Below are 23,754 nucleotides of genomic sequence, written 5' to 3' on the forward strand. Positions count from 1 at the left end.
CAGGGAGCTTGCCAGGCTCTGCCATGAGGGCGGGATACTCTCGGTAGCTTGCCGGGCTATCCGAGAGGGGTGGAGGAATCAAACCCGGGTTGGCCAGGCGCAAGGCAAAAGCCGTACCCGCTATGCCATGGCTCTAGGCTTTCATATAAAGTAATGGTCACAATTTTCTAAAGGTTCTGGGGTGTAGGACATCTAAGTCTTTGAGAAACCATATGCAGTAGGGGAATGTACCAGAGATTACAAAGATTTCCAGAAAATGTAGAGCACATAACAGCACCTCAATTATGGGAAATAAGAGTCTTAGAGAATTTTATAAGAGAATAAAAGGGAGATCTGAGAGATCACACTACTGACTCTCAAAGAGCAGGTATAGGCAGTTGAAAGCATTGATGCTCCAGCTTCCACGTCTCTTTCCATTCACAGTGTAGAGAGGCAGATGAGAATGGACAAGACTCACCCTGACCATGGATTTTGAGGGATCTTAGCGGGAAGCTTTTTAGAGATGAGCTTACCTGGTAGGTGAAAACCAGTATCGCCAAGTACATCCTGTAATCTAAATATAAAGGGAAATCTGTGCTATTCCCCTTTGGAGGGAATATTTGGGGCTCTGAAATTCTTCATAGAAAACATAAAAACAAAATTTGGCCACACCTGGTTGTGCTTAGAAATTACTCCTGCCTCTGTGCTCAGGGACATTCCTAAAAGTGCTTAGGGGACCAGATGGGATGCCAGGGATCAAACCTGGGCCAGCCACATGCAAGGTAAGCGCCCTCCCCCCAGACTATGGCTTCGCCCCCCCCCCCCCGTTTAGATTTTAACTGGGGAAAAAAATGTCAATATGAAATTGAGGCATTTGCGGCCGTGCAACTTCTTCTTGTCTAGTTTTCGCTCTCAGAGAACCCGGCAGGCTACCTAAAGTATCCTGCCCGTGTATATGCCTGACTGGGAACACCTGTAAAGGTAATTAGAGACTCCCTCAAAAGCCTCCATCCCTCTCGGCGAGCCCGGCAAGTTACTAAGAGTATCCCGCCCGCACGGTAGAGCCTGGCAAGCTACCCATGGCATATCTGATATGCCAAAAACGGTAACAATGATGGTCCTCATTCCCCTGACCCTAAAAGAGCCCCAATATGCCATCAGGCTACTCGAGCATGTGACAGGGATGAACGGAGACGTTACTGGTGCCCGCTTGAGCAAATCAATGAACAACGAGATGACAGTGATGCAGTGATGACATTGAGAGACCAGTGAGTTCATAAGGACGAATTCCTGAGGGTGATGGCAATGCTGGTGTCCCTGGATCAGGCACTGCACAGCACAAATTCGGTCATGGCTGAGTCTATGTCATACGCTTCCACCCTGTGACTACCCGTGAAGTAAATGTTTAAGGACCTGTTGGGTTCTCTGCCTACAAGTATTTCTCTGTTTCTTCTCCAGAGTCCGATTGGTGGTGTTTCTGTCACTCACTTTAGTGATGAAAACAGAGTTCAGCTTAAGAAACATATGCTTGGGGAGGGGTGTTCTCCCTAGCAGTGCTCAGGGGCCCAGGGGTCCACCTGACCTCCCCAGCCTGTCTCTCTGGCCTCAATATACTGCTGTTTCTATTTTTTTTTGTTTCTTTAATATATAAAAAAAATCAGAGAACTCAGAGTTAAAGATAAAAGTAGCATCGGGGAGACCGGAGCAGTTGTACTGTGACGGGCATTTGCCTTGCACTGGGCCAACCTGAGTTCAATTCACGGCATCCATATGGTCCTCTGAGCACTGCCAGGAGTAATGCCTGAGCTTAGAGCCAGGAATAACCCCTGAGCATAACCAATGTGAACTGAAAAAAAAAAAAAAAGACTAGTATATGGGGTGATCTGGAGAGGTCATAGAGCAGTTGAGGCCCTTGCCTGCATGCAGTCCACTTGGGTTTGATCTCCGGCACCACAGAGGGCCTCCACAGCACCTACAGGAGTGACCCCGAAGCACAGAGCCATCAGGAAGCCCTGACCACCACCAGGTGTGACCCTCCCAACTAATAAAATCAACATTCTCTTCTCCAATATATATGAAAAGCACACATCTAGAGAGAAAACCATTAGAATGAATAATGTATATTGTCACTTGAGATGTGGCTGACATGAAACTAGCCACGTGGTAAAGACATTTGGCGTGGTACACCCACGAGGTTGCGTAACTGGCCGCTCTGCTTCTAGAACACGTTCTTTCATCACGCACGCAGGCACAAGCGCACCTCCGAGCTGGGCTGGGCCGCCACGGTCCTCCCCTGGCAGCTCCCACTCGCCCCTCCACACTCTGTGCTCTCACCCCTTCTAGACATTTCCTATCAAGGAGTTAAAACGTGTGGTTTCGAGGGGTGGGTCAGCCGCGAACCCTGTGCGTCCAGCATCTCCAGCCAGCTCTGTTGGACGAGGCCTGTGACCCTGAGCAGCCGGCAGCTCCGGGCAGGTAATCATTGCTATGGCCTCTCCGTGGGAGGACACAGCACCTGGGCAGAGCCAGCTGGTCCCACTTCTGGTCCACCGGAATAATGCCCCTGCAACGGGAGCCTCCAGCCAATGGGCCAACGAGACCAAAAGGAAGGAAGAGAAAGGAGGCCGGGCAGGGAGGGAGACCCAGTCGCCAAGTTGGCTCACGTGGGCCCGCCTCTGCTTCCTCAGCTGTAAAGTGGGTCTGAGATGCCCTCCTTGAGCGGGAGGAGCGGGAGAAACCTCGGGGCTGCGGCAGCGGTAAGGAGGCGCCTTCCTCGGTCTCCCCAATACCTGGGAACGCGAGAAGGAGGCTCTGAGAAGCTGGACCGTGCGCTGAGGTCCACTCGGGCACCCGAGGGCCCCAGCGAGTTCGGAGGAGGAGGAGGAGGAGGAGCAGTGCTTGAGCACGGGGGATGGGCTCCCGCAGCGACCTTGGACTCGTGGTCAAGGGATCAGTGGGTGATCTGGAGTGACTGCTCCCAAGCTTACACAGTGACGCAGCTGCTGACGCCAGGGCACCTGGCCCGAGAGGAAAGAGAAGACCCCTTTGATGTGCCGGGCTCAGGCCCCAGACCTGCCCCTCCCGCCTCGTTCTGCAGGGGCTCCCCCCCGCTCAGCCCTCAGCCCCTCCATGCTCAGAAAGTCCCTTAGGGGGTCTTTGGGAAGCCTATGAAAGTTTTGTTTGCTTTGAACCCCCAAATTAGCTTAAATGAAATCATATAAATGAATATGGAAGCAGAAAAACAATGTCAATGTATGACTAAAAGAAAAAAAGCCCGTATGAAATATAAACATAGCTATCTCCCCCTTCCCAGTTACCTTGCTAAACTGTAGAAGCCCCAGTGCCCTGCGGTTCGGCCGCTTTCTCTTAGTTTTTGTCTGTTCTCCTCAAACCTGAGTTCAGGGCTGCCATTGGTAGCGTGAAGTCAAACTGGCTAAAACACCCCAAAGGTGGCGGTGGGTGGGGGGGCGGGGAGGGGTGGTGGAGAGTGGCCGGGACAGAGGGCGCAGCAGGGCCTCTAGGAGGGGACCCTCAGCACATGTCACGCTTAGAGATAATGACAAAACCGCAGCCCCGGGTCTGTCCAGGGGAGCGACCTGGCCCAGCACACACGGACTCAGGAGAAAACGAAGAATCGGGAGGAAACATGGAGTGGGTGGCCATCATCGCCATGTGCCAAAAGACCAAAAGGACATCCTCGCCGGTCCCCAGGGCAGATAACAGACGGCTGTGGGTGCCCGAGGACAGTCATGCGCGTGTCCTCCTGGTGTCCGTCAGGGGAAGCCGGAACCCGCCCTGAGTTAAGCAGGAGGGGCCAAGTCAGGGCAGCACAGGCAGTGATGGGGGGCCAGGGGCCGACTCCCCCTTACAGCCGTTGGGGGCGAGCGTGGTCAGCCCAGCCAGGCTCACAGACCCTCATAGGCCAGTCCCAGGATGAACCCAGACAGGGGAGGCCACTGAGCCAGTCTGGGGAGGGGTCCCCCACATTTCCCAACCACAGGGACAGAGAAGGACGGTGGTAAAGGAGGTGCCACTGTGGAGAGATCAGAGAACCAGCACAGGAAGCCCCGCACTACCCCCTTGTCAAAGGCCATGAGATCCAGCACCCCCACGGCGGGTCATGGCTGGCCAGAGGGGACACAAGGAGGCTGGGCGCGTGGCTGTGCCCCAGATGATAAGGCAGCCCCACCCGGGGCCCTGCCCGGCTGCCCCACTCCGATAAGGCTGGCCCACCCCACTCTGCCTCCCGAGGCCAACGGGTCCTCAGGGGCTGAGGCTGCCGGTGGGAGTGAAGGGGGGTGAGACACCCTCTCCTGGCTCCTGCCTCTGAGCCCTTATCTGCCCTGGCTGTTCAGGGGCATCTGAGGTTTCTGTAGATTCTGGGGAGTACAAAGCAGACGGGTTCCGAACTGACGCTAAGCTGTGCTATCACCCCAGCCCCTGGGGTGCGAGCGACACCCGGCAGTGCTCAGGGGCTACTCCTGGCTTGTACTTGGAGGTCACTCCTGGCAGTGCCAGGGTCCAAGCTGGGACATGCCCCATGCAAGGGCAAGTGCCTTACCTCCCCCGCCCCATCCTATCTCTCAGACTTCTCCTTCCTGCGTGACATTTAGCTGGGTCCTACCTTGAGCCAGACCTGCAGCCAGACCCCGCGTGCACTCGACCTGAGACGTTCAGAACGACTGCGGCTCAGGTTGTTAGAATTCCCATTGGCCGTGGGGGCTGGAGTGATAGCACAGCAGGGAGGGCACTTGCCCTGCACAAGACTGACTCTGGTTTGATCCCCAGCATCCCATATGGTCCCCCAAGCCCACTAGGAGTGATCCCTGAGGGCAGAGGGGGAGTAAGCCCTGAGAACCACTAGGTGCAACCCGAAAGCAAAAAGAAAAATGTTCCCATTGACCAGATGCAAAAACTGAGGCTCCAAGAGGTGAAGAGACTTGCCCCGAGTTGCTCAGCCCGTGTTGGAGCCAGAAGCACCCACCTTTGCCCACATGCGACTTTACAAGTCCCCTCCCTGCCCCCTGGCACGCCGGCTTCGTCCCTCCTCCCGTTCCACACCTCCTTGTCCTTCCCACTCGGATACATGACAAATGAACCCGGGATTTCTGGGGGGTCCCAGTGGGTCAAGCTAGCAGACGCTGCCTCTCGCCAGCCACTTGAAAATGGGTGCAGAGGCTGCAAAATGGCTCTGTGAGCAAAGACAACAGCTGGGTCCCCACTTGGCTATCACTGGGCAGCGGGGGGGGGGGGGGGGGGGAGGGGGGCGCTAGCCCTGCCTGGCCACCCGTGCGGTGCTGAGCACAGCAAACAGCCCAAGCCCGACACTTGCTGCTGTCAGACTGTCATTTGCACCTTGCCAGGCTCCGCTCCCTTGGCGACAAAGCTCACTCCCGGCTAAAGCTCTGGGGGTGGGGGGTGGCAGTCTTCCCTAGCCATGCTGAGGGGGCCTGGGGTCCGGTCCCAGCAATGCCCAGTGGACTGGGCTGGACAGCTCAGTGCCAGGACCTGGGCACCCATTGGCAGGGCCAGGTGTCAGGCTTCACCCTCCTGTCCTGACACACACAAAGTGTGGGCCCCTGAGATCTTTTTCTCCTGAATTAAAAAAAAAAAAATTAACCTTGGAGACTGGAGAGAGTCCCGGGGGTAGGGTGCTTGCCTTGCATGCAGCCGACCCGAGTTCCATCCTCAGCACCCCTGTCTGGGTCTCTGAGCCCTTCCACTAAGTTAATTCGTGGTTTGGGAGGGGGGCGGGGAGGAACGGCACAAACTGCGTTTACTCCTGGTTCTGCACTCAGGGAACACCTTTTGTTTATTTGTTTATTTATTTCTTTATTTTTTGCTTTTTGGGTCACACCCGCGATGCACAGGGGTTACTCCTAGATCTGCACTCAGGAGTTACTCCTGGTGGTGCTCAGGGGACCATATGGGATGCTGGGAATCGAACCCAGGTCGGCCGCGTGCAAGGCAAACACCCTACCCGCTGTGCTATCTCTCCAGCCCCTGTTTTATTTTTTTTTAATTTTTTTGTTTTATTATTATTATTATTGGGCTGGAGCAATAGCACAGTGGGTAGGGCATTTGCCTTATACACGGCCGACCCAGGTTCGATTCCTCCATCCCTCTCGGAGAGCCCAGCAAGCTAGTGAGAGTATCCTGCCCGCACGGCAGAGCCTGGCAAACTCCCCGTGGCGTATTCGATATGCCAAAAACAGTAACAAGAAGTCTCACAATGGAGACATTACTGGTTCCTGCTCGAGCAAATCGATGAGCAATGGGAGGACGGTGCTACAGTGCTATTATTATTATTATTATTATTATTATTTATTAATTAATTATTATTTTGCTTTTTGAGTCACCCGGAGATGCTCAGGGGTTACTCCTGGCTCTGCACTCAGGAATCACTCCTGGCAGAGCTCGGGGGGACCCTATGGGACGCCAAAGATCGAACCTAGGTCAGTCATGTGCAAGGTAAACGCCCTCCACTCTGGACTATCTCTCCAGCCCCACCACACACCTGTCACTGTCACTGTCCTCCCGTTGTTCATCGGTCTGCTCGAGCGGGCCCAGTAACGTCTTCATTGTGACAGTTGTTACTGTGTTTGGCATATTGAATACTTCACGGGGAGCTTGCCAGGCTTTGCCGTGCGGGCGAGATACTCTCGGTAGCTTGCCGGGCTCTCCCAGAGGGGCGGAGGAATCGAACTCGGGTCAGCCATGTTGGCCGCTTGCAAGGCAAAAGCCCTACCCGCTGAGCTATCACTCCAGCCCCCATCACACACCAATTTTTTTAAATAAAAAATCAGCCTCTTGGGGTCAGAGAGATAATACGGGGCTGAAGGTGTGCACCTTGATTGTGGCCATGCCCAGTTTGATTCCCGGCGCCCCCAGAGCATGACTGCATGCAGCCTGGCAGCCCCCAGGAGGGTTGGGATGATCTGAGTGGATCCCAAAACTCACAGGGCCCCTGCCTAAATGCCTGAACCCCACTGGGGAGGCGCCCACCCACCATCAGCCTTCTGTCCTGGAAATGTGTGCACCGCAGAGAGCCTTGGAACAGGAAAGGGAGTTCAGACACACACCGGGATTACAAAATTTGCAAAGGCTATGAGTGGACATTTCTGATGAGAGGCAGGCAAACTGAAGATAAACACTTAAAAATCAACATTATTAGTCATCAGGCACATGCAAACCCAAACCACAAGGCGCTGCCTCTTCGGAGATGGCCAGCTAGGAGCGAAGAGACAGAGTGACGCAGACCAGACAGCAAGTGGCGCAGAGACGGCGAGACGCCCGGGGAAGAACAGGAAGATAGTCTGTTTCCTCAGCGTGAGATGCAGTCACCATCAGGCCAGCAGGTCCACCCTGAGGCGCGGATCCCAGAGAAACTAGTGAAACACTTGGAAATGGGGGCTGGAGGGAGCACGGGGGGTGGCTGGCACCCCATAGGGCCCTGAGCACCACCAGGAGTCAACCCAAGTGGCCCAAGAACAAACCCAAACGCCCCTCCCCTACCCAATCCTTGCACACAGACGTTTACGGCTGTAGAAGACTGGCCCCGGAGCCCACCCGCCCACCAGAAAAGGGGTAGCTGGGATGGTGCGTGTCAGAGGTGTGTTGGCACTGCCAGGGCACCCTGAAGCACCGTGAGGAAGGGCTGCTGGCGAGAGCACCAGTCATATAGCCCACACACGCTGGGTTTCAGTTCCAACAAAACGTCCACAGAAGCCAGTTCCCAGAGATGGGCAGCAGGTGGACGGTTGCCAGTGGCTACTGGAGCAGGAAGCGAGGGTATGACAGCAAAGGGGTGTCTTTGGGGTATTGAGAATATTCCAGAAATAAGTTGCACAATACTGTGAATGTGATAAGTATCACGAATGGCAAATCTTATACAGGTTATGCTACAACATACAGACAAAAAAAGCCTTCTCAAATAAATTCGACATCATTCTGAAAGTATGCAAACACACGTATACATCCTCAGCTAATTACCAGAAAACATACATTGCCACCATGACCCAGACCAAATTCTAACTAACCCTAACCCTACCCCTAATCCTAACCCTACCCCACACTTAACCCTAACCATAACCTTAACCCTAACCCTAATCCTAACCCTACCCCTTCCCCTAACCTTAACCTTAACCCTAACCCTAATCCTAACCCTACCCCTAACACTAACCCTAACCTAAGCCTACCATACCTACCCCTACCCTACCCCTACCCCTAACCCTTAACCTTAACCTTAACCCTAATCCTACCCCTAACCTTAACCGTAACCTTAACCCTACCCTAACACTAACCCTAACATAACCCTACCCCATCCCGAACCCTACCCCAACCCCTAACCCCTACCCCTACCCCTAATCCCTAACCCTATCCCTACCCCTAAACCTACCCCTAACCCTACCCCTAACCTTAACCTTAACCCTACCCCTAACCCTAAGCCTAAACCTACCTTGTCCACTGTCCACTGTCCTCCCGTTGTTCATCGATTTGCTCGAACGGGCCCAGTTACATCTCCATTGTGAGACTTCTTGTTACTGTGTTTGGCATACTGAATACTTTCGGTAGCTTGCCAGGCTCTCCGAGAGGGGCAGAGGAAGCGAAACCTACCTTAACCCCCGGGAAAGCTTTACCGAGAACCAGCCAATCTTCACATTCAATGGAAAGGGGATTTGAGAGCAGACTGATCTGCTTCTCAGGCTTTCGGCTAAGATCAACCCTAATATCTGACAATTCCTCCATTCAGTGGTAATTCCTGGTATGGACTTTTGAACTTTTGAAGCTGAGAGTTGCAACAGGAGAGAGTTGCTTCTCATCCACTCTGAGCATCACCCCAGGACACGGGTCTCCAGGAGTGGTGCAGCCTCTCTGGTCGGTAAGAGCCAAGGGCTGGGAGATGGTTCTGGAATGCAGCTTTGCATGGTTCATTGCCCAGGTTCATCCACAGCACTGCATGGTCCCCTGAGCACCGGGAACAATCCCTGAGCACAGAGCCTGGCCTGGCCCCTGAGCACCGCCAGGCACTGCCCCCCAACAAAACCAAACACCGCATGCTGCAGACACGGGGCACGCGTCCCAGGAGCAACACGGAGGAACTGTCCCTAAACAGGCAGCAACACAGGATTTTCTTCTTGCATTTTGTTGAAAGAAACAAAAAAGTAAGAAGGAAAAGCTAAAAGGCCCCACTCCCCCCCAACTACGTCATCACGGGCAACATCAGGAGCACCGCCCAGCCAGCCACCTCCGTGCAATGTGTCACTCAAGCCCTATGCCCGGTCCCATGTTTCTCAAGTGTAAATCATGGTAGAACCCTGTGTGTAGAATGGTTTGCTGCAGAGCCAGGACGCAAACAGGCAAACAGACCCGGGGAAAGGAAATAACTTGGTCACTTCGGGTCATGGGGCCCAGGAGCGAGCAGAAGATTCCAAACAGCCAGGGTGAAACCGGCTCCTCACTGTGTCTCATGGCGCTTTGCGCGTTGGGAAAGAGAAATATAGCACAAGACACAGTGCAAGGCGTCTAAACGGTGCCTCTACACAAACAGAAACTCATGCCTCGCGCCCCATTTTCCCTTTCTTCCCTCTTTTTTTGGGGAAGAGTCCCAGAGCCACTCTCAACACCGTGATCACTTGGGTGAGGATCACGGTCACAGTCCTCCTGTTGTTCATTTGCTCGAGCGGGCCCAGTAACGTCTCCATCATGAGACTTTTTACTGTGTTTGGCATATTGAATACGTCACGGGGAGCTTGCCAGGCTCTGCCGTGCGGGCAAGATACTCTCGGTAGCTTGCCGGGCTCTCCGAGGGGGCGGAGGAATCGAACTCGGGTCGACCATGTTGGCCACTTGTAAGGCAAATGCCCTACTGCTGTGCTATATGGTCCTGCTTATGCTCTGCAGTGACAGGCATGGAGGCCCCAGGGCCACCTTGGGGTGCTGAGAGGGTGGGAGGGAGGGAATGGAAGGAAAGGAAGGGAGGGAGGGAAGGAGGGTGGGAGGGAGGGAGGGAGGGAAGGAAGGAAGGAAGGAAGGAAGGAAGGAAGGAAGGAAGGAAGGGAAGGAAGGAAGGAAGGAAGGAAGGAAGGAAGGAAGGGGAAGGAAAGGAAGGAAGGAAGGAAGGAAGGAAGGAAGGAAGGAAGGAAGGAAGGAAGGAAGGGGAAGGAAGGAAAGGAAGGAAGGAAGGGAGGGAGGGAGGAGGAGTAGGAGGAAGGAAGGAAGGAAGGAAGGAAGGAAGGAAGGAAGGAGAGGATGTTTAGTGGAGAATACACTTTCATTTGTTTTGTTTTATTCCGGGGCACAATGGAATTAGAGCTCAGTCTTTAATCCTGGCTCTGTATTGGGGGTCACTCCTGGTGGTCTGGGGGGGACCATGGTGGTGCCAGGGATCGAATCCGGCTCTGCCTCATGCAGGGCAAGCGTCCCACCCACTGTACTACGGCTCTGGACCCCCTGCAGGATGCGCCTTCTGTGCAGGACACCGTCCAGGATGGGGGAGCCCCCAGCACACAGCCAGCAGTGGGCCCCGAGTATGGAACCCCCCCCATGAAGAAATAGGAATGGGCGGGGGATCTGGACAGGCACTTCTGCAAAATCTTTTCTGGCTGCCGGGGAGGCAGCTCAGCCTGACGCAGCCTGGGAGCTCCTGGGTCCTCAGCCAGGACCTGGGGGAGAGGAAGGAGGAGGCCCTGGGTCCCTGGAGCCCAAACACAAAATCATCAATTATCCAGATCACCTCCGATTCCAAACCCCAAACGATTCAAAGCCCAGGCCAGCCACGTGGCGAGTCTTCAGAAAGGTCAGGCCGGAAACACTGGTCAGCCCCGCGGCGGCTCTGAAACGCAGAACCTGGGAGGTTCTGGGCCCTGGCGCTGAAGCCGCCCTTGGGAGGGGGAGCAGGGCCCGGGGCACCCCCACACGTGGCTTCCCCTCCCCCTCCCCAGCTCCGCCTGCTGTGACCTGCTTCCTCTCCCGAGGGGCCAGGCATCCTCGACCTTCCACCATTTCCACCATTTCCAGGCACCCCAGGGTTCCCCTGGCGAATGTTGGGGCCTATCCCGGCCCACCTTGAGAACAAGGGTTTGTCCACAGGGAGCCCGTCCCCTCTTTGTACCACACACCCATGAGCAAAGTGCCCTGGGGATGGGGGTTGGAATCTTCGGAGGTTTTCACATTCCACAGACAACTGTTCCATCTGCAGCCATCTGGCACAGCCCAAAGCATCAAAGGTGAAGCATCAAAGGTCGCACCGGCCACCCGGCGCAGGGCAAGGTCTCCCAGGGCAGCTGTGCCAAGGCCAGCTTGTCATGGCCATGGGACAATGGCCAGGCCACCGCTCAGGCCGTGTCTGTGCCGGCGGGGCTGGACGCCTCTTGCCCAGAAGTGGTCTCGCCCCTTCTTCCTCTGCCTACAAGGCTCTCCCCACCTTTCAGGGAGTCGGGGTCCAGGCAGCGAGTGCCACCCTGTGTGGGGATCCCCAAGGTGACCCCCAGGGCTGACAAGAGGCAGGAGGACACACAGGACTGGCCTCACAGTCGAGTCATGGCTGGATGTGTCAGGGAAACTGAGGCATGCTTCCAGGAAGGGGTGTTCCCTCACCTAAGCGAGAGCAGGGGGAACTGGTCACACAGGCCCCCCGGCCTTGCATGCCCTCAGACCCCAGAAAGAAAGTGGGTGCTGAGCACTGTTTGTAAGAGCACTGGGATCTGCGAGCCCCTCGGGGCACCCCTGGACATGCAGAACCTTTCTGAAATCCAGCAGGTCCACTGTACCCCAAGCCAGAGGAGGCTCATGACCCCCCCCCGAGCAGGGGCGCCCCCAAACACCAGCGCCTGGATAAGCTGGGCTGCTGGCAGGATGGGAGCAGACCCCAGAGCCGAGCAGCCCCTCACAGTACCCCCCAGTCTCTGCACAGAGGGGGGGAAGGGGTCGGCCCCGGGACCCAGCCCCTCCTCAGGGCTGCTGATGCCACATCAGTCTGTGCTCAGCGCGCGCCAGGAGCACGCGTGGTTCCTCTCCCCACGGGGGAGGGAGGCGCTAGAACCGTCTGGCCTGCGTGCCCAGCCTTCCCAGGTTGGGGGCCAGCATGGGCACTGAGGACCCAGGCTTCGTGAGCACCCCGCGAGATGGGAGCACTCATCTGCCTCTGACTTGCCCAGAAACCAGAGTCGAGGGAAGAAGACGGGCCAGAGAGAAAGTCCAGGGGGACGCGCGTGTCCATCCCCGGCCCTTCCCGGAGCGAGCCCTGAGTACTGCCAGAGGGGGCTCAAAAATGACAGAAAACAAAGGGAAGGGGGAATGGCCTGCGCTGGGGGACACAGTTAATGTCCCCACGAGGCTGGACTGGAGATCTGTCCCACCGCCTCTAAGAGCTGAGGGCCTGTCCCTGGGCCACATTCTGTCCTGCTCTGCTGATACCTGCCCTGAGGAAGGCTCCAACCTGACCCAGCCACAGGAGTGGCGGCGGGGGGCGGGGGGGGGGGGAGGAAGGAGGGAGGGAAGGATAGGGGGAAGGAAGGGAAGGAAGGAAGGGAGGGAGGAAGGGAGGAAGGGAGAGAGGGAGGGAGGGAGGGAGGGAGGGAGGGAGGGAGGGAGGGAGGGAAAAGGAAGGGAAGGAAGGAAGGGAGGGAGGGAGGGAGGGAGGGAGGGAGGGAGGGAGGGGAAGAAAGGGAGGGAAGAGAGGGAGGGAAAGAGAGGAAGAGAGAAAAGAAAAGAAAGGGAGGGGAGAAGGGAGGGAGAGGGAGGGAGGGGAAAAGGAAGGAAGGAAGAAGGAAGGAAGGAAGGAAGGAAGGAAGGAAGGAAGGAAGGAAGAAGGAAGGAAGGAGGGAAGAAAGGAGGGAAGAAAGGAGGGAAGAAAGGAGGGAAGGAGAGAGAAAAGGAAGAAGGAAGGAAGGAAGGAGGGAGGGAGGGAGGGAGAGAGGGAGGGAGGGCCACTTCAGGCCCCTTCTTGAGCTCATCAGTTTTTCTCCTGTGAACCAGCAGTATTTGGGGGCGCCCCTTCTCAGGAGGTTCATAAGCGTCCTCTGGCTTGGGGTGCAGTAGACCTGCTGGATTTTACGCGGGATGTGGGATCTCGGCCCGAAAGCCCTCGAGGTCTTTACCAACCAAGACGAAAAGTTCTCTTTTCCTCGTCCAGTGTTAACTCCCTGGGCAGACACAGGCCCGCCCGAGCAGAGCTGTAAGCGTTCCCGGAACGGCTGAGTCCAGGCTGGGGAGAACACGGCTCGGGTCGGTGCTGGTGCTCCTGGGCCATCCTGGAGGCCTCAGGGGGGGCTGGAAGCTCAACACTTCACCGGAAGTGAGAGCTGAGACACAGGTGGGGGGGCTGGGGCTGCCTCGAGGTCCAGGAGGGTCCTCGCCCACTTCCCAGCTCTCTGCTGTGCTAAGGACCCCGTGTCCCGTCAGCGCCCTCAGGCCCCAAGGAACACCGCTGACGCCAGCCAGCGCTGACGCAGGCCATGCTGGGTGCCGCGTTCTAGTCCCCAGGCTCCGGCCTCACCGCGTCCTGGTCCACTGTCTGTCACTGTCCCCATTACAAAGTGGGGGGACAACGCTCACAGCATCTCCTTCCGCTTGGTGGATTCAGGATTCTAGCCGCCAGACCCATGTCCTGAAGCCCTCAGGGACACAGATCTCAACACCAGCCCCCACACGCTTCCTGTGCTGAGCTGACCCCCACCCCAGCTTCCCTTGAGGCCGACGGGCACTGTGGCCTGGGGTCCCGGCTCCCGACCCCTAGGGGCACACAGGCAGTCTCTGGAAGACTCTGCCCTTGGCTCCTGGCCCTGCCCTCCCCCACAGCAAGCAGTGGCCTTGGGTAACTCACCGCGAGCCCCCCCTCCCCGGGCTGCCCTGTCCTGTCCTGGGAGGCTGCGGCGGGATCAGAGGCTGTGGCCTCAGCCCTTCCAGGCCGGGAATGTCCCGTCCAGCTGGCAGGAGGCGAGGGGCGGGGCAGGCCGCCTTTTATACCTCTGTCCAGCTTGCGAGGGCCAGTCTCCGGCTCCCTCCACTCCACAGCGAGTCCCAGAAGACCAGTCATGGTAAGCGACCCCGGCCCAGACAGCCTTCGCACCTGCCGGCTCTAGCCGGGCGTCCAGCTGTGGGTCTAACTGTCCCTTTCTGTCCCCCTCAGACTTCCTACACTGACAAAGGACAGAAGGTGAGTGTGTGCACGCGGGCCCAGGTCTGGGTCTGGAGGCGGGACGGGCTCCGGAGCCCGCAGTGACAGGACGCTGGTGCAGAGCTGGGGACCAGGCGCTCCGGGGCAGAATGTCACCTCAGGGCCCCACCACTGCCGGCTGAGGCTCGGAGCATGCCTAAACAATAAAAAAAGAGAGAGAGAGAGAGAGAGAGAGAGAGAGAGAGAGAGAGAGAGAGAGAAGACAAGAGAAGAAAGAAGAGAAGAACCATTTGTATGTGGAGGCTGTCTCCACCGCATGCCCCTGACAAACCCCAGCTCCTGCAGCTGGAACGATAGCACAGTGCACAGGGCGTTTGCCTTGCCGTGGCCAAGCTGGGTTCGATCCCTGGCATCCAGGATGGTCTCCCAAGCACTGCCAGGAATAATTCCCGAGTGCAGAGCCAGGAGTCACACCTGAGCATTGCCAGGTGTGAACCAAAACGCGAAAGAAAGAAAGAAAGAAAGAAAGAAAGAAAAGAAAGAAAGAAAGAAAACAACAACAAAAAAAAACTGTCTTCCTGTCTGTGCCAATCTCCCGCCCCTGCCCGTGTCAGCCCCGAGCTAAGCCGAGTCTGTCTGGCCTCGGCCTCACCTCGCCCCGGGGCCTCCTGATCCCCAGCCCTGCACCTGCACGTCCCCTCAGAAACCTCTCTCGGGTCGGCCAGGGGGCCTGGCAGCTCCTACATCCTGGGAGAGGCTGGCAGCGAGGCCTGGGGCGACCGGCTCGCTTCCCACCACACCATCCCGGGGACTCAGCCTGGCCCCTTCTCTCCCCTGCAGCCCGAGAGAGGCCGATTCCTCCACTTCCACTCGGTCACCTTCTGGGTTGGCAATGCCAAACAGGTAGGAGGGGGACAAGATGTGGGGGCAGAGGGCAGGCCGGCAGCCGCGTCCTTCCGGGATTGGCCCAGAGCAGGGGAGGGCCAGGGCCGGCACAAACACTCTTTGGATCCGAATTACATAACCGGGCGTGGACCCCAGCGGTCCTGTGCTCACCAGGGGCCAGGGCCTGCCTGGGCAGTCTATGGCCCAGAGAGGGCGGCTGCGAGGGCAGGGGACACGCAGCAGGGGCCCCACTGCTCTGACCCTCTTGCACCCCCGATCCAGGCCGCCTCCTTCTACTGCAGCAAGATGGGCTTCGAGCCCCTGGCCTACAAGGGCCTGGAGACGGGGTCCCGGGAGGTGGTCAGCCACGTGGTCAGGCAGGGGAAGGTGAGTTCCGCCCCCCCCCCCCGCAGGCCTGTCCTCTTCCCGCTGCCCCAGCGCTGGAGCCTGTGGGAGGTGGGCAGGGTATTCTGCGTAGCCCTGTCCTGAGGTCCCCAGAGCAGCCCCTCAAGATGGGGGTTCTGCTGGGAGAAGCCCCCACCTCACGAGAAGCAGAGGAAGCCGGGGCTGGAGCCATGGTCCAGCGGGCAGGGCCTCTGCCTAGCCCGCGGCCAGCTGGGTTCCATCTCGGCACCCCGCAGGGTCCCCTGAGCCTGCCAGGAGTGACTCCCGAGCGCGGAGCCGGGAATTACCCTTGGCCATCGCTGGGTGTGATGAAAAAAGGGAAAAGACCAAAGCCCAGAGTTGCGGGCTCGAGCCTGGCGCGCAAGGGAGCCGGGCCCTTCGCTGGCCCCCAAAGGCCAGGGAGTGACTCCTGGAGTCCCCTGTGACATGCCCTGTTATCTCTGTCCTAGATCGTGTTTGTCCTCTGCTCTGCCCTCAACCCCTGGAACAGAGGTGAGGAACCCACCCAAGGCAGGTGGGGGGCGGGAGGGGGCGGCCTGAGGGACCCTGACCTCCTGCCCCTCCCTGCGGCCACAGAGATGGGTGACCACCTGGTAAAGCACGGGGACGGCGTGAAGGACGTGGCCTTCGAGGTCGAGGACTGTGACTACATCGTGCAGGTGAGGCCGCCTCGGCCCAGGCAGAAAAGGGGCCCGCGCCCTTCCCGCCCTGCCGCTGGGCGCCCGGATGCCCAGGCCAGCAGCTGGGCCTCTCTGGACAGCCTACAGGGGGCTTGCCACGCACACGGCCCACCTGAGTTCCCTCCCAGGCACCAAATACGGTCCCCGGCACTGCCAGGGTTGCCCCCTGGGCACAGAGTCAGGACTAAGCCCTGAGCACCTCCAGAGACAGCACATCGGCTGAGCTGAGGGCTCGGAGCTCAGTGAGCGCAGCTCCGGCTCCCGGCAGAGGCACTGAGGGCCGCACGCGAGGCAGAGAGACCCCCGTCTCCCCTCTTGCGTGGGGCAAGAGCAGCACAGGGTGGGCCTGGGCAAGGCGGAGCTGGAGGTGACGGCCGCCTCTCTACCCCCCCCCCCCCCCCGCCCACTCACCCCCTCCCAGAAAGCCCGGGAACGGGGCGCCAAGATTGTGCGGGAACCCTGGGTTGAGGAAGACAAGTTTGGGAAGGTGAAGTTCGCCGTGCTGCAGACGGTGAGTTCCAGGGGCGCCCCTGCCAGCGGGGTCCCCCCCACCCCCCATCCCCGCCCTCACTCCCTCCCAGCCACGGCCAGTCTGCAGACAGCCCTGGGCTCCTCTTGTCCGGGCTGGGGACGCCCCGGCAGCCACAGTGACCAATTTGGCTGCCTGCACCTGCCCCCATGGAACGACCAGTCCTGGGAGGCCTTGAGAGCGACAGCAGCCCACGGGCAGGGCAGTGCCTGTGGGCTCCCAGGGTGCTTGCAGGGCCCTCAGAGGGGTTCCAGGGCGCCGCAGCCGACACCACCGCAGCAGCTGTGGGGGGCCTCGAACTAGTGCCCCCGGACACAGAAGTCCCCAAACACCAGGGGTGGGGGCGGCTGCCCACTCAGGCGGGCTCTGTCCACAGTACGGGGACACGACACACACCCTGGTGGAGAAGATCAACTACACCGGCCGCTTCCTGCCCGGCTTTGAGGCCCCGACGTTCATGGACCCCCTCTTGTCCAAGCTGTGAGTGTCCCTCGGGCAGGCAGGCGTCTGGGGGCCCACCGGACTCAGTCCCCCTCTGCAGAGGCGCCAGGGGCCGAGAGCGGAGGCCCGGGAAGTTGCTGGGGTTCCCATCCCGACCACGCTCATCTCCACCTCGGTTTGCCCATCTGCTCAGTGGGTACCCACGGGGAGCCCACAGCTGGGGCAGCATGTGCCCACTCGCCCACTGCCCTCCCTCTATCCCCCCGTGCTCCTGCCCAGGCCCGTCTGCAACCTGGAGGTGATTGACCACATCGTGGGGAACCAGCCTGACCAGGAGATGCTGTCAGCCTCCGACTGGTGCGTCCCGGCCAGGCCCAGGGAAACAGCCATGAGCCCCTGGAGGCTTGCGGGATACGGGGGGTGGGTGGGGAGATGTCCACCAGGAACGCCCCAGGATCCTGCCCTGGGCACATCCATATCCCCCAAAGGCTGCAGTTTGCTTTCTTCCCCGGAACCTGTGCCCAGAATCGACTCGGGAAGGGGGCCCTGAGGTGGGGGGCTGCCCTCGGGCCCACAACCCCCATGCCGCCCTGCAGGTACCTCAAGAACCTGCAGTTCCACCGCTTCTGGTCGGTGGACGATACGCAGGTTCACACGGAGTACAGCTCCCTGCGCTCCATCGTGGTGGCCAACTACGAAGAGTCCATCAAGATGCCCATCAACGAGCCGGCGCCCGGCAAGAAGAAGTCGCAGATTCAGGTGCCCGTGGGCGGGGCACGAGGTGGGGGTGACACCCTCCAGCGCTCCTGCCCGTGGGCCTGACCAGCCGCCCGTCCCTCCCGCAGGAATATGTGGACTACAACGGTGGGGCTGGGGTGCAGCACATCGCTCTCAAGACCCAGGACATCATCAAGGCGGTGAGTAGCCCGTGCGGCACTCCGGCTCCCGCCCACCCAGAAATGAGTGGGGGGGGCGGCCGTCCAGGATCTCTGGCTGGCATGGCACCCTGCTACTCAGCCCGCCTGGAGCAGGGCCTCCGCCCATCCTGCTGGTTCTAGAAGCCGCAGGAGTGAGAGGCCGGGAAGCCTGCATTCCAGTCCTGGTCCTGCTGATGATGTACTGTGTCTCCCTCTCTGGGCCTCAGATGCTCCCCTCGAAAATGATGCTGGGGGGGAGGGCTGGAGCGATAGCACAGCGGGTAGGGCGTTTGCCTTGCACGCGGCAGACCCAGGTTCGATTCCCAGCATCCCATATGGTCCCCCGGGTACTGCCAGGAGAGATTTCTGAGTGCATGATCCAGGAGTAACTCCTGTGCATCGCTGGGTGTGACCCCAAAAAGCAAAAAAATAAATTTAAAAAAGAAAATGATGCTGGGGAGTGACAGATCCACTCAGTCCATCAGCCGAGGCCTGGCCCCTGCCCTGGGGGGCAGAATCCTGGACCCTCCCCAGTTCTGTCTGTGCAGCGTGACCTTTCCCCTTGGTCAGTACCTAGCCTAGAATTCACCGCGTTGCTTTAGCAGATGCTTGTCTATGGGGTGCCAGACCCCCCTAACAGGAACGGGGATTCAGGGTCTGGAAACAGGGCAGCGGGGTAACGGCTGGCCCGGGTCTGATCCCTGGCACCGCCTATGAGCCCCCGAGTCCCGCCAGTGTTGACCTCTGAGCACAGAAGCAGGAGCTAAGTCCTAGGCACAGCCAGGTGAAGGCTCTGGCTTTTGCCCACACAAGAGCAAAAGGAAAACACAGCAGACTGTGAGGTGGCAAGTGGGGGTGGGACAGTCCCCGGACACCCTGTGGAGGAAGACACGCGGGGAGCAGAGCCAGGACGAGAGCGGGGTGAGGAAATGCAGCAGCGGGCACAGGGAGAGGACAAAGGGCTGTGAGGGGCCGCCAGGCACGCAGCAGAGCACAGAGAACCAAGAGAGGACGGGAACAGGACCAAGGCACCGCCGACCCAAGCCAGCCAGGGACTTGACATGATTGGGTTTCATTGCCATAAAGTCATTCCGGTTACAGTGTGAACGGAGGTGTCTCCTCACTCCATGCCTCAGTTTCCCCAGTTACATCAGGGGATGACTGTCCTGTCCCACTGTGGGAGCGCTCCACAAGTGGGGTGACCACCCGGGCCAGCAAGGGAAGGGCAGGGGGCCCCCACGCTGCCAGCTGGGGAACCAGTTTGGGGCTCAGCCTCCTCTTGGTCCGACGGGGCTGGGGGCTGACCCGAGCCTGCTCCACGGCAGATCCGTCACCTGAGAGAGCGAGGCATGGAGTTCTTGGCGGTCCCGTCCACCTACTACAAACAGCTCCGGGAGCGGCTCAAGACGGCCAAGATCCGTGTGAAGGAGAGCATCGATGTCCTGGAGGTGAGGCCTGCGGCCCATGGGGACCGGCCTGAGCCACCCTGTCATCAGCCCCAACCCATGTAGTGGGGAGATATGACACAGACACTGCGCAGCGAGAAGCAGGGCAGACAGGAAGTTGGGAATGACCCGTCCTGACAGAGGAAGGCCTGCACCTGCTCAGGGCACAGCATGCGCAAATGTCCTGGGGCAGCTCTGACTATCTGAGGAGAGAAGGATGGAGGGGGTAGAAGATCTCCCGAGGTGATAGCGGTAGGCAGGGAGTGATTTTTCTGGGTCAGCCACTGAAGAGCTTGCATTTTTTCCTTCTGTGGCCAAAAACTATTGGCAACATATTGGTTTTACTTTGGCAGGGCTTTTTGCTATATAAGTCACTCCTTTAAAATGCTAAACCAGAGTGCGGAGAGCTAGTACAGTGGAGAAGCACTGAGCTTGCCAGGAGTAAGCCCTGAGCATCACCTCTGGGTATGGCTCAAAAATAAAGAGATTTAAAAAATGTTTAAAGTTTAACCCTGGAGGTCTGGAGAAATAATTCAGCAGACAGACCACTTGCCTTGCATTTAGCCAACCCAGGTTCAATCTCTGTCACCCTGTATGGTCCCCAAAACACCACCAGGAGTGACCCCTGAGCGAAAGCCAGGAGTAAGCCCTGAACACCACTGGGCGTGGCGCAAAAAACAAAACCCAAACCAAGCAAACCCCTTTGTTAGACCTTCTGAAGGATGGCCAGTTTCCCAGCACGGCCGACGGGCCTACCTTCCAACCAGCAACAGGGGGTTCTGATTTCCAGAGCGGATGTCACAGAGGGCAGAGAGCTTGCCTCGCAAGCCAATCCTGGCACCACGGCCCTCCGCCACGAAAGAATACAGGGTTTTATTATGTTTCTGCTTGTTGGGGGGCCACTCCTGGCGCTGTACCCAAGGGTCTTCCTGGGGATGCTGCCTGGGGGGACCCTAGGGTTTGAAACGGGAGGGGCATGACCTGATTTTACAAGCCCCCTCCTGACCTAAGCAGAGACCCCGTGTGCGGGCCATGGGGGTCCAGGCTGGTCTCCGCGGGTGCTTATCCAGGCGCTGTGTAACGGGGTCTATCTGCGGAGGTGCCAGCACTGACCCCCAAAGCAGCCCTTCTTGGCTTGTGGGCTTGTCCCACGCCAGCCTGCGCCCAGCCTCGCCCGTCTCCGCCTAGGAGCTGAAAATCCTGGTGGACTACGACGAGAAAGGCTACCTGCTGCAGATCTTCACCAAGCCCGTGCAGGACCGGCCCACGCTCTTCCTGGAGGTCATCCAGCGCAACAACCACCAGGTTCGGCCGCGGCCCCGCGCCCGGGGTGGGTGGGGGGCGCACGGCTTCCGCGCGGGGCGCACACCTGAGCCTCCCTCTCTGCCGCAGGGCTTCGGGGCCGGCAACTTCAACTCCCTGTTCAAAGCTTTCGAGGAGGAGCAGGATCTGCGGGGCAACCTCACCGACATGGAGACCAACGGGGTGCGGGGCATGTAGGGGCCGCGGCCGCGCCTAGGCCGCCGAGGCCCCGCCCACCCGCGCGCGCCTGGCCACGCCCCCGTCCCCGAAACGCGCGTCTCCCGATTAGCCCTTCCCCTTAGGCCCCGCCCTCCCGGCCCCGCCCACATTTGGCCACGCCCCCTCGGTTGGGCCGCTCCCCGCGCCCGGCTTCGGAAATAAAGCAGCCGCGGTCCGACGCGTGGTCTCGGTGTTTGCGCGCCTTCGGGGCAGTGACGCCCTGCGGCCGCCAGGGGGCGCTCAGTGACAGCGGTTCAGCCTGGTTGAGAACCGCCGACGGGCGGAGGGTTTACACGATAGACCGACGCCAAAGCCTTTCAGGGTGGTGAATGCTATGAAGAAAATAAGCGGGCGAGCAGTAGTCCCGCGGGAAGGGCGTTTGCCTTGCACGCAGCCGACCCAGGTTTGATCTCCGGCATCTCGTGGGGCCCCCCCAAGTCTCTCCAGGAGTAATTCCTGAATGAGAGTCTGGGGTAACCCCTGAGCATTGCTGGGTGTGACCCAAAAAGACAAAAAGAAAAGGCCAGGAAGAAAGAAAAGAAAATTAGCTAAGGGGCCGGAGATACAGCACAGCGGGTAGGATGCTTGCCTTGCATGCAGCCGGCCCGGGTTCCCTACCCAGCACCTCATGCGGTTCCCCAAGCCCACCAAGACTCATTCCTAAGTGCAGAGCTAGGAGTAGCCAGTGTGCCCACACACACACTCAGAGAGAGAGAGAGAGAGAGAGAGAGAGAGAAACATTAGCTGGAAGGAAAGTTAGCGCACCTTTGCATGCAGGGGGCCCAGGCTGATCCCAGCAGAGCCTGTTTACGGGTGTGGTCCATAAAGACACAAATTAAATGGATACGATTAAATGGATAATAAGATTGTGTGGAGACAAGCTGGGAGTAGAGACTAATTTCAAGGAAGGGAGGTTCCCTCTGGGAGATGACATTTGGGACCAGACCTTGGGAAGGGGAAGAGTGGTGGCCCAAGAGTGATGATCCCTGTCCCCAACTTTGCTGTCCAGGGCCAGAGTTTGCACAGACAGACAGAACCGGGGGGCGGGGGTGTTAAAGACCTTTGGGGGTAACAACCCTGCTCAGTGATCAGGTGAAATGATTCCATGTCTGAGTCAGAAGAATTCTGGCACTCCCCCGTTTCTGCTCTCTTCACCATCCTTGTCACCATACAGCAGCTCTCTTCTGCCCAGCGAACACTCACTGTGGCTTCCTTTTGGAAAGAGGCTACTTTTATACTCAAATGACTTGTCAAAGAACCTCACGGCCAAGAGACAGGCTGCTAAGTCTTTTTTCTTAGTTTTTGGGTGGGGGGCGAGGGGGGCCTTGGGGGCCACATGGAGGTGCTGGGGATCAAACCCAGGTCAGCTGTGTGCAAGGCAAGTGCCCTTACCCGGCAGACCATCTCTCCAGCCCCCAGAAGCCCATATGTGGTGCCAGGGAATAAACCTGGGCCTCATACACGGGAAGGTGGCAACTGAGCCTGTGAAGCTGTCTCGTCAGCTGCTCCGTTTTAAGCAAATTCAGCAGTTCAGAAAGCCGGACATTTCACAGAGATCTAATTTGTCTTGCACCTGCCAAGCCATCCTGGGCCTGCCTTCCGATGCAACATGATCAGCTTCTCCCCAGGAGTGGCTGAGTGTCTCAGGTGCTCCCAGAGCAGACCCCAGGCCACTAGCTGAGAAAGGGACTGGTGAGTGGGACTGCCCGGACTCCCAGTGAGGAGGTGGGCAAGTGGAGTCTCTTTCCATCTGTTGGGATGCTTCCAGCCTAGGGTGACTCAACTTCAAACTAGGGGCAGGTGCGAGAGCTCGTGTAGGGGGAAATCTCAATCTAATGCAGGAGTTGGGAGGGTTTTCCAGGCAGGTGAATCTGGAGGCGGACACTTCAGAAAGGAGAACACTAGTCAACAACTTGTAGACCACGTCAGGGGCATCTGGACAGAGTAGGTGCTCAATAAATACAGGCTGAATGAGTGCATGACTAGTGGCTTTCTCCCTGTTCCCTGGGCTGGCCTTGCTGGCCCTGAGCCGCTTTCCTGAAGCCTGCCAACCCCCTCTAATGGACGTCTCCCTGCCTTTCTTCATTGGTAGAGGGCGCTGCAGGAAAACCCTCTGCCTGGCTGGCAGAGTCCATCGGTTCCCCACTGAGCCACCTGGGCTCAGTGCTTGTAAGTATTTCAAAGGTGGAGCATCCGTATCTCCGTTCACACGGGAGGTCTTGGTTCCTGCAGGGGGTTCTGTTTCCACTAGTGGTTTCCCAGACCCGCACTCACCAGCATGGGACATCTTCCCTTCTTCCCCTTTGACAGGGAAGTGGTACCATGGACGCACTCTGCCAGCCTGCTGTGTGCCCTTCACATCAGTCAATTCCGGCACGCTCTGGGGATCTGAGGCACCGAGCTGAGTGCCTCAAGAACACCCCTTCATCCTTCCCACTGTGGGGCTACTTTGGTTCTCTGTGGGCGAGGGATGGCACCCAGGACCTGGTCCGGGCCAGGCACACCCCCTGCCGGGTGGCCCTTAACAGCCCCCTCCTCCCTGGAGCCATCTCCTAGGCAAGCGAGCGCTTCAGGCCCCTCCTCCCACGCTCCTACCCACAGCAACAGGCAGGCGAGCTCATCCCACCTCCCTAACGGCCACCAGCTGTGTCAGAGAGCTACAATTCTGAGGCGTTCTGGAAGCAAAGAGGGAAAACCGCAGCTACTCTGCCCGGCTATGAGCCGGCCCGGAGCTCACACACAGGCAAGTGGCCCCGGACTGAGTGGACCACACCGCCCCGGGCCTTTCACCGCAGTCCAGCCCAAGGAGAGAGGGAGAGATGGAGAGCAAGAG

At 58.6% G+C, this 23,754-nt stretch overlaps 1 protein-coding gene across 1 annotated transcript; it reads left to right on the forward strand.

The window, feature by feature from the left end:
- The first annotated feature begins 13,920 nt into the window (after nt 1–13,920).
- HPD (4-hydroxyphenylpyruvate dioxygenase) lies at nt 13,921–21,099 on the forward strand. Its single transcript, XM_056107220.1, has 14 exons — nt 13,921–14,018; nt 14,111–14,137; nt 14,939–15,001; nt 15,266–15,370; nt 15,838–15,880; nt 15,965–16,047; nt 16,490–16,579; nt 16,974–17,077; nt 17,318–17,395; nt 17,635–17,797; nt 17,884–17,955; nt 19,281–19,403; nt 20,589–20,705; nt 20,793–21,099. The coding sequence occupies exons 1-14, from the start codon at nt 14,016–14,018 to the stop codon at nt 20,898–20,900; spliced, it is 1,179 nt and encodes a 392-aa protein (XP_055963195.1). The 5' UTR covers nt 13,921–14,015; the 3' UTR covers nt 20,901–21,099.
- Nucleotides 21,100–23,754: the final 2,655 nt, after the last annotated feature.

This window comes from Sorex fumeus, unplaced genomic scaffold (assembly GCF_029834395.1).
Source record: "Sorex fumeus unplaced genomic scaffold, SorFum_2.1 ptg000155l, whole genome shotgun sequence".
Taxonomy (NCBI): Eukaryota; Metazoa; Chordata; class Mammalia; order Eulipotyphla; family Soricidae; genus Sorex; species Sorex fumeus.